General features: G+C 43.8%; 1 protein-coding gene across 1 annotated transcript; it reads left to right on the top strand.

Annotated features, from left to right (window-relative positions):
* Positions 1–2870: 2870 nt before the first annotated feature.
* Positions 2871–10384, top strand: LOC103254139 (chromatin assembly factor 1 subunit B; the record flags this gene model as incomplete). Its single annotated transcript, XM_021709659.1, has 6 exons — positions 2871–2940; positions 3036–3127; positions 5738–5900; positions 6682–7113; positions 9650–9744; positions 10244–10384. Coding segments are annotated over 6 exons (944 nt in total), but the record flags the coding sequence as incomplete, so codon positions are not given.
* Positions 10385–10739: the final 355 nt, after the last annotated feature.

Genomic DNA, 10739 nt, shown 5'->3' on the forward strand with positions numbered 1-10739 from the left:
CTGAAGTGAGAAGGCTGCCTGAGCCCAGGGGTTCGAGACCAGTTGGGGCAACTTGGCGAGACCTGGTCTCTAAAATAAATTTTAAAAATTATCCAAGTGTGGTGGTACACACCTGTAGTTCTAGCTACTTGGAAGGCTAAGGTGGAAGGATTGCTTGAGCCTAGCAGGTTAAGGCTGTGGTAGCCATGAGTGTGCCACTGCACTCCTGCCTGGGTGACAGAGTGAGACTCTGACTAAAAAAAAAAAAAAAAAAAAAAAAAAACCAGGTGTGTGACTCATGCCTGTAATCCCAGCACTTTGGGAAGCAGAGGTGAGAGGATTATCTGAGCACAGGGTTTGAGACTACGCTGGGCAATATGGTAAGAATTCGTCTCTACAAAAAATAAAAAAAATTAGCCGGGCATGGTGGCACATGCCAGTAGTTCCAGCTACTTGGAAGGCTGAGGTGGAAGGATTGCTTAAGCCCAGCAAGCAAAAGCTGCAGTGGTTGTGAGTGTGCCACTGCACTCCAGCCTGGGCAAGAATGAGACTCTGACTTAAAAAAAAAAAAAATTCCAGGTTAATTTAATACTTAAATATGAAAGGTAAAACTTGCAAGAAAATCTAGGAGTACATTTTAGGAAGAGAGAAGACCTAACCAACACTGGAAACTCAGAAGCTCTTAAAGAAATAATATACCTCTTTGACTTTTGTATGGCAAAGATACAGTCAGCAAAATCAGTAGACAAATGATGGAACTGGAAAATAATTATTATGGAACAGGGAAGAGAGGGCTCATATATATCGCATACAATGATCCCTTCCAAACTGATAAGAAAAACAAACAAACAAACAAAAAAAGAATTCAAGAAAAGCTCAGAAGAAAAATGAATGAAGGATACAAAAAGGAAGTTTGTAGAAGAGGAAATCTATGGATACAACAAAGACAGGAAAAGGTCCTGAAACTCAATAATAGGGAAATACAGACTGGACCTGGTTGCTCACACCTATAATCCCAGTACTTTGGGAAACCGAGGTGAGAGAATTGCCTGAGCCGATGGGTTTGAGACCAGTCTGGGCAACTTGGCGAGACCTCATCTCTACAATAAATCAAAACATTAGCCGGATGTGATGGCACATGCCTGTAGTTCCAGCTACTTAGAAGGCTGAGGTGGAAGGATCACCTGAGCCAAGTAGGTCAAGGCTGCGGTGGCTGTGAGCTTGCTACTGCCCTCCAGCCTGGGTGACAGAGTGAGACTCCAACTCAAAAAAAAAAAAAAATAGAGAAATACAAATTAAAATAACAATTGGGTATATGTTCCCTTCAGACTGCAAAAGGTAATACCTATTGCTGATGGGCAGAATGGGTATTGCTGGTAGGAAGGTGAATTGTAGCAACCATTTTGGAAAGCAATCTGATAACGATTAGATGCACCAATACCTCTAATCCATCCATCACACATCTGAAACCTACTCCTTAAGAAATGAAAGCCCTGGTATACAAGAGTATGTGTTCAAAGATGTTTATTGCAAGCATTGTTTGTCATGGTAAGAAACCAAAAGCAAAACAGTACTCCTTAACAGAAGATGAGTAAATGAGTGATGGTATTCTTTCAGATCAGTACATATTATACAGCTACTAAAAGGAAATGCTTTAGTGCTAGGCAAGTTACCTTTTATGAGGAGTTGACTGAGGCAAGCAAAATAAGGAAAGTACAAATAATACTCCCTTTTATAAAACAAATAAACAAGATAAAAACCATTGTAAGGGTATATATGCGATTGAGTTATAACTAGTTTTAATTATGTGAACATGGAGGAAATATAGAAGTGACATAATGGTTTGTTAAAATGGATTACTTGTGAATAGAAGGATAGGGAAAGACGGGGAGAGAGTAGCTAGACAGAAATGTAATAGTAAAAAAAGGCCGGGCTCGGTGGCTTAGCCTGTAATCCCAGTGCTTTGGAGGGCCAAGGTGAGTGGATTGCCTGAACCTGCTGGTTCGAGACCCACTCAGGCAACTTGGCGAGACATCATCTCCACAATAAATCAAAAAATAGCCGGGCATGGTAGCGCGTGCCTGTAATTCCGGCTACTCGGAAGGCTGAGGCGGAAGGATCACCGGAGCCCAGTGGGTCAAGGCTGGGGTAGCTGGGAGCGTGCCACTGCACTCCAGTCTGGGTGATGGAGTGAGACTCCAACTCAAAAAAAAAAAAAAAAAAGACTACTAATACTGTCTACTATCCTCTCCAGTAGATGTATGTATGTGTATCAAAAAATCATGAAACAGAGAAGTGTTTCCAAGAGCAATTGTGTGACAGTTTTAAGTACATTGTGAGGTGAGTGGAGAAGAGCTCTCAAACGGGAGTTGTTCCCCAGAGCAAAGTCAGGTTCTGCAGGAGGCTGAATATTTCAGCAGAGGCCTAGGTCTCCTGGGAGCTCATGGCTGGGTTGGGCAGATGGGAAAAGGCCAAAGTGTCAGCCTTTGGATGGCAACAGAGATCAAAATCCAGGGAACAGGGTTGGGGCTCCTAGGTGAAGCCTGGCAGCTGGATCTAGTCACGACTTCAACCGAGGAATTACCTGGATTCTCAAAGATGTCCTGTAGCAAGAGCTCCCTCTTTAGGTTCTTTCTGCCCAAGACCAGAGCCGGTCCCGGGGCTGCTGATCCCTCCATGGAAATGACAGACAGATAGAGCAGGAGAGGAGGTAAGACCAGACAGTGTGGAATATTTGTTTTTGCTCTCACCCACAAGTACATTGTCCAGAAAATACATCTTCAGGAGAAAATATTTTACAAACCAGAATTGAAGGTTATTGAAGTTTTGTTGGTGAACGGTTTAATACAACATTAATTTTCTTTCCTTTCTGTCCCTGCTCTGCTTCCCAGCCGGATGTGTGGAATCTGGTGAAAATGTAACAAATACAACTTACGTTTTCTCCAGGAAGAATCTTAAGAGGTAAGCAGTTGAGGAAATATTTTAAATGTGTTTCTCTTCTTTTTACTTTTGCCAAATAACAGTGTCTTTTTCTAAAACTATAATTAATCTTTTAGGCCTATTGCTCATCTTCCGTGTCCTGGAAAGGCAACACTTGCTGTTCGCTGCTGTCCTGTCTACTTTGAATTGAGGCCGGTGGTAGAAGCAGGTATCCTCAGAGCCACAGAGTTGCATTGCTTTCTCCCTGAGACAGGTCACCAGAGTGGGGTGGTGGTTTGGACTCTGTCTTGTGGGGATAGGTGAATATGTGGATTTGGTTCAGTTTAGTTACTCTTAAAAACTGAAGCAAAGACTGATGCTATCAAAATGTGTGTCAATTTTTTTCATTGTTCAGGATACACCTTGCTTAAAGCAACTTCAAAGGAATTTAAGTTACCAGTTTTGTTTTCCTACTGGTTAGATGTCATTCATTACCAGTTTTCTTTGCAGTAAATTTATGTATGAATTGGAATTTTTGTTTTGTTTTTTGAGTTGAAGTCTCATTCTGTCACCCAGACTGAAGTGTGGTGGATCACGGCCACCACAGCCTTGCCCTGCTGGGCTCAGACAATCCCTCTGCCTCAGCCTTCCAAGTAGCTAGAACCAGAGGTGTGCACCACCACTCCTGGCAAATTTTTTTATTTGTTGTAGAGACGAGATCTAGTCAAGTTTCCCAGGCAGGTCTCAAACCCCTGGGCTTAGGCAGTCCTCTCGCCTCCACCTCCCAAAGTGCTGGGATTATAGGCATGAGCCACCATACCCCACTGGATTTTTGTTTTTAACTTTCTCCTCCATCTGGCTGCTTTCAGGATTTTTCTCTGTATCAGTGACTTTAAGCAATCTGATTACAATTTATCCTAGTGTTGTTTTCTTCATGTTATTGTGTTTAGAGTTCATTCAGCTTCATAGTTCTATGGATGTGTAGTTTTCATTGAATTTGGGGAGTTTGGGCCATTCTTTTTCCAAATATTTGTTCAGTTATCACCTCTCGTGTTCAAGTACTCCAATAATACATGTGTCAGACCATTTGAAGTCATCTCATGGTTTATTAATACTCTGTTTACTTTTTCCCATTTTTTTTATTTTGGTGTTTTATTTTGGAAGTTTCTGTAGCTGTGTTTTGAGTTCACCAGTCTTTTCTTTTATGTGATCTGCCCTTGGTCACATCTAGTATATCTTTCACCTGTGATGTTTTTATTGCTGAAAGTTCAGTTTGGCTCTATCTTAGGTAATCCATGTCTCTACATGCTCCATCTTTCCTCTTGCTTCTTGAGCATATAGAATACACTTATATTAACTCTCTTAATGTCCTTTTGTACAAAAGGCCAGTTTTGATTGATTTTTTCCCCCTCCTTAGTTGGATCATATTTTCCTGCTTTTTTGCATGCCTGGTAATTTTTTATTAGATACCTGACATTGTGTATTTTACCTTAGTGGATGCAAGATATATTTTTATTCTTATAAGTATTCTTGAGGCTTGTTCTTAATTCTCAGTTAAGTTACTGAGAAACACTTTGATTTTGGGGGTCTTGCTTTTAAGTATTGTTAGGCAGCATTTAGTCTAGGGATAAATTTCCCTACTCCTAAGGTAAAGCCTTTTGAGTACTTTAATCAATGCCCTGTGAAATCTGAGGCTCTCTCCTTTGGCTGTGGAGAGCACGCACTGTTTCTGGCCTTATGTGAGCTTCAGGGGTTGTTCTTTCTGATAGTTCTTGCTCTAGCCTCACATGCAGGTACTGGTCAGTACTCAGCTGATGACCCAAGAGGAACCTGAAGATGTCTGCCCTGTAAACTCCAGCTATCTTGGCCGTCCTGGACTCCTAGCTCTTTCTTCTCAACCCGGGAAGTCTGCTGGGCTCTACCTGGGTGCCCCCTACCTTTCCTAGGCCTGCAGACTCACCAGGCACCAAGTTGAGGCAATTGTAGAACCCACCTCATTTGCTTCCCATCTCTCAGGGATCATTGTCCTTCATTGCCTGATGGCTAGTGTATTTTGCCTGGTAATTGTCTTTTTTTTTTCAGGAGGGAGGGTAAATCTGGTTCCTGTTACTCCATGGCTGGAAAGCAGAAGCTGTTTTTACCTTTTTTTTTTTTTTTTTTTTTGAGTTGGAGTCTCACTCTGTCGCCCAGACTGGAGTGCAGTGGCCGCTCCTGGCCACCGCAGCCTCGGCCTACTGGGCTCCGGCAATCCTTCCGCCTCAGCCTTCCGAGTAGCCGGAATTACAGGCATGCGCCACCACGCCCAGCTGATTTTTTGATTTATTGTAGAGATGAGGTCTCGCTGCCCAGGCGGGTCTCGAACCCATGGGCTTAGGCAATTCACTCACCTCAGCCTCCCAAAGGCGCGGGATTACAGGCTGAGCCACCGAACCCGGCTTGTTTTTAACTTTTTGATCCTTTATGTGAATGAGTAAACATCACTTGACAAAATGTTTCTGAGTAGCCTGTGTTTTTTGTTATCAGAACGTGACCTCTCAGATTGACTTGCCTCATCCACACATCCTCTTTTCTTCTCTCTTCTTTTTCGGGTCTTGGTGCCCATGATTCTTGGTCTGTGACATACTATCCTCACTGGTTCATGCATGGTTCTCTTTTATCTGTAGATTTATATGTAAAATAATATAAAGAACCAGTTTCTTTTGTAAAGCATGCAGTAAACTAGTTTTTAGTAGTCATGTCATTTAGGACCCCTGAGAGAGGGCTCTTTGGGGGAGTGAGTTATTTGTTTCATTTGTAGCCTTGTTTATGTTTTGCCTTGTCCCTGTTTCCCCCACTGTAGACAGATCGTCCCAGGAGCCAGGGGTGGAGCTGATCAGTCTGCCCTACCGCCTGGTGTTCGCTGTGGCCTCAGAGGACTCGGTGCTTCTGTACGACACCCAGCAGCCCTTCCCTTTTGGTTATGTGTCTAACATACATTACCACACCCTGAGTGACATCTCATGGTGAGTGGCTGGTAAGGAGGGAAAGTGAGTGAAGGAGACTGTGTGTTACCCTGGAATAGACCTGGGGGTAGTAAACATTTCATTACTAGAGATGGCTTTTTTGGCCCTATTCATCAATTTTGGTTTTTGTAAAGAAATCAACATTAAAAGGAAAGCCATTTCTAGCTTGCCACAATACTTGCTTCCTATTTTAACACCAGTGGGTGTTGATGCCATTCAGGTTGCCCTGTGGGATTAACTGAACTCTGATCAACTGAGGGAGGCCCCAGAACTCCTTGGCCATCTAGGGACTTGTGAGGACCTCCTGGAGGAAGCCCTTACCTGCATGACCCCACCTGCCTGCTGTGCCTGCCCTGAGGGTGTCACCTGGCACTCTGCCCTCTGGCTACCTTCTGGTCCCCTGATTCAACCTCACCTACCTGCTGGGCCCAGCATGAGCTTTACCTGGGGCCTGGCTATCTACTTCTTGCTTCTTATAACTTTTTTAAATTTTAATATTTTTTAATCTTGGAGGATAAAAAGGTCATCTCACCTTTATTCAAATGTAAGTTGACAATATGCAGAGACGTTGCCTATTGAGATAGGTTTGGGAATGGAAACTGCGTGAGTAAGGAACTCGCCTAAATCCTTCTCTAGTCTTGTTTTTTTCCCTGACTTTTGCCTTTAGGCAAAGCTTGTTATTTTGCTTGAACTTGATTTTCTAACTAGTAATGAGAGTGGTAAGTGTGGTCCATACACTTTGGTGACGTCTTTAACTTTTCTCCCTGTTTTGGGTACCAAGGTCCAGCGATGGGGCCTTCTTGGCCATTTCTTCCACGGATGGTTATTGTTCATTTGTGACATTTGAGAAAGATGAACTTGGAATTCCTCTGAAAGAGAAGCCAGTTTTGAGCATGAGAACTCCTGATACAACAAAGAAAACTAAGAGTCAGACGCACCAAGGGTCTTCGCCAGGACCCAGACTGGTAGAGGGAACACCCACCAGCAGAACCCAAGACCCTAGCAGTCCCTGTACAACCCCCCCTCAGGCCAGACAGTCTCCAGCCCCAGCAGCAATCAAGGACACTCCCTCAATCCCTCCTGGTATCAAAAGCTCCTTGCCTGGGCCTTCAGAGGAGAAGACCTTGCAACCCAGTAGTCAAAACATGAAAGCCCACCCATCCCGGAGGGTAACTTTGAACACATTGCAAGCTTGGAGCAAGACAACACCCCGGTAAGAACTTCTGGTGGAATAACAACTTGTCATTGCAAAATGAAAAATGAAATACAAACTGATCACCTGTTACGGATGAAATTCCTTGTAGTAAATACTTTATACCAATATGCTGCTGTAGAAATTGCTTATCATCAAATTCGAGAATGCCATTTCTAGCATATAGGCCTCTGTTGGTTCCTTCATTTCCTGTCTGCCAGATAAAGCCCAGGCTGCCATGCATGCACATGGACGTGATTTGGTTGCAGCCTGCTGTCCAGGACTGCGATCACTCGCTCTCCTAAGTTTGAGACCTCAACCTCTAGCCCAGCCCTGAATGTTGTGTTTCCAGAACACACTCTGCCCTTTGAGACCTCTGTGCATTACCTTCCTTGGGGAAGCGCTAGTCATCTGCTTCCTTTGGTGACATTAGCATCTTCCTGAAAGGCTCATTTGAATGACCTTTCCCTGTTCCTGGTCTTTGGGGCTCTTCAGCCCTTTTCTGATCACCACACATCATTTGATAGTGGGTGCTTAGTTGATGCTTCTGTTCTCCTGCTGGAGAAGGAGCCCCTTCGGACAGGAGGTATGTCCCTGTTTTTTACCTATGCTATCTTGCCCAGGACAGTAACAGGTGCTTCCTAGGATATAGAAAATCAGGCCAGGTGCTGTGGCTCAAGCCTGTAATCCCAGCACTTTGGGAGGCCAAGGCAAGAGGATTGCCTGAGTTTAGGGGCTCAAGACCAGGCAACTTGGTGAGACAATAAATAAAAAAATAAGCTGGGCGTGGTAGTACATGCCTATAGTTCCAGCTACTTGGAAGGCTAAGGTGGAAGGATCAGCTGAGCCCAGCAGGTCAAGGCTGCTGTGACCGTGAGTGTGCCACTGCACTCCAGCCTGGGCAACAGAGTAAGACTCTGACTCACAAAAAGAAAAAAAATAAGGAAAATCCAAGGAGGGTCTTCTTGAGACCATGTTTGACTTTTCCAGTATCCTGGCTCAGGAGAAATAGGCATCATGGCCTGGTGATAAATAGTCTCCATGGTGATGCTACAGTTGTTTCTGCCCTATTCATATTAGTCTGTCGGTGTGCATGCCTTTGTCTGCTGCTCCTGCTGTCCTTGAAGCCACTCCCACAGCCTCCTGCCCCCAGGCAGCGTAGCCTGCAGCTTCTTTCCTTCCTTTGTAACTGATGACCACCTATCCTCTCTGACTGTGGATACTTCCTTCTCCACCAGTCCCTCTACCTTCTAACCTTCCAGATAAACAGAACTGGGAGGTGGGCAGGGGAGGGGGATAGAGAAAAAGGGCTGGGGGTGGCAAGTTAGACAGAAGCATCTATGCCTCTTGCGTTTCTGCTGTGTTCACAAGTCTTCGTCAGAAAAATCCATAATACAGTTTAGGTGTACAACTCTTTCTAAATCTCATTTTTTTCCCTGTAGACCAGCAATGTGTTTTTACATTTTCTGTTTGTTTTTAGGTGGGGAAAGGTATTATTTGAACTATTTTTGGTTTTAAATTGTTTTTCCCATCTTGATTTCTTCTAAGCTTTTTGCAGTTGTAAGGATTTTTGTGTTGGTTTTTTTTTTTAGTTAGAGTATCACTCTGTTGCCCAGGCTGGAGGGCAGTGGCATGTTCCCAGCCACCGCAGCCTCAACCTGCTGGTCTCAGCAGGTGATCCTTCTGCCTCAGCCTTCCAAGTAGTTAGAACTATAGGCATGTGCCATTACGCCCGGCTAGTTTTTGGATTTATTGTAGAGATGAGGTCCTGCCAAGTTGCCTAGGCTGGTCTCAAACCCGTGGACTCAGGCAATCCTCTCACCTCGGCCTCCCAAAGTGCTGGAGTATAGGCATGAACCACTGCACCCAGCCTGTAAATTTTTTAAAAACACTAATAGTTGTTGAAAATTAAGACTCTAGATTTTAAAAAATAATTATCTATGTTTGGGCACTTTCCATATATAGAAACCATGTACTGCATCTGATAGCCTTCTACATAAAGCAGCCAGCAGTGTTCAGCAGGCCATAGGTAATTCACAAAACAGGTTTTGAAACTTTTAGATAATCAGTTATGGTTTAAGGTGACCCTTATAGATGTGATGGTTTAACTTAGTACGAGAATGTAATCATTAGTTACTAAACAAGTGGGCACATTATTATTATTATTATTATTTTATTTTATTTTTTTGAGTTGGATTCTCACTCTGTCGCCCAAACTGGAGTGCAGTGGCCGCTCCTGGCCACCGCAGCCTCGACCTGCTGGGCTCCAGCGATCCTTCCGCCTCAGCCTTCCGAGTAGCCGGAATTACAAGCGTGCACTACCACGCCCCGCTGATTTTTTTGATTTATTGTAGAGATGAGGTCTCGCTGCCCAGGCGGGTCTCGAACCTGCGGGCTCAGGCAATCCACTCACCTCAGCCTCCCAAAGGGGCGGGATTACAGGTTGAGCCACCGAGCCCGGCTAAATACTTTGGTAGTTTTGAAACTTATCATACATGAAATAATGCCTATGACACTAATGAGCCATCCACCTCTCTCCTTTTTTTTTTTAATCAAGGAGAATAAACTTAATACCCTTAAAGACAGATACTTCACCGAATTCTGTCCCAACCAGTGTAATTTCAACCCCTTCCACAGAGGAAATTCAATCAGGTAGGTGATATTGTTTCTGGTTTAATATAATGAAGGATAGAGTACACTTTCATTTGTTCTTTTTAAATCTTAAGTCAGTTTGCAGAAAGCAAGGATGCATCTTATTAGAGCCACTGGATGCTTGTTTGAGTTCTCAGCAGGGAGACCAACTTGGCAGTGAAAGCATCCCTGTGAGCTAGAGAGTGGGCTCAGGAGGAGATGGCTGAGTTTAGGTTTCTCAGCCTGGTGACTTGACATTTTGGGCTGGATAATGCTTTATTGTGGGGGCTGTCCTATCTATTGTAGGATGTTTAGTAGCATTCCTGGATGCCAGGGGCATTCTAAAATGTCACCAGACATTTCCTACTATCCCTTGAGAGGCAGAATCGTCCCTGGATGAAAACCCCTGGTATAGATACTTTGCTTCTATCAGTGTAGGGTCTCACCAGGCAGTTCAGTTCCTTGTCTTGGCTCTGTATTTTATAAACATTTACATGCCAACCTCTGTTTGCTATTTCAGAGATGCCTGGAGACTCTCAGAGCAGTCCTCCAGAGCTGAAACGGCCCCGAATGGATGAAAACAAAGGAAACGCTGAAAGTTTGGACCCTTGATGGCACCTCACCTTCTCCTCAAAGGCCTGACAGACCTGTGTGCACAGGGGAAGCAGAGGGACTCAATACTCCCAAGGCCAGTGTCATCAATGGCGTGGAAAAGATGCTCTAAATTGACTTCTGTAACAGACGTTACATGTGTACTGATTTTTCTCCAGAAATATGGGTGCTGTTGTGTTCAGTATCCATTTTTAGCTTGGGGATGTGAACATTTTAACAGACTGAGTCTTCTTTTTGATGAATTTCTGAGAGTTGGAGTAATTCAGCATTATCTAGTTTGAAAAGCAATAAATCCTCACTTGAATTCTTAGGAAAGTGTGAATGCTTTATGGATGAACTCCTTTGAAAGTCAGCATTAGAAAGGAGTAAGTTCTGTTGAACTTTAGAATATGCAAATTGATTAT

This window comes from Carlito syrichta, unplaced genomic scaffold (assembly GCF_000164805.1).
Source record: "Carlito syrichta isolate Samal-C Ts95f unplaced genomic scaffold, Tarsius_syrichta-2.0.1 Scaffold271031, whole genome shotgun sequence".
NCBI lineage: Eukaryota > Metazoa > Chordata > Mammalia > Primates > Tarsiidae > Carlito > Carlito syrichta.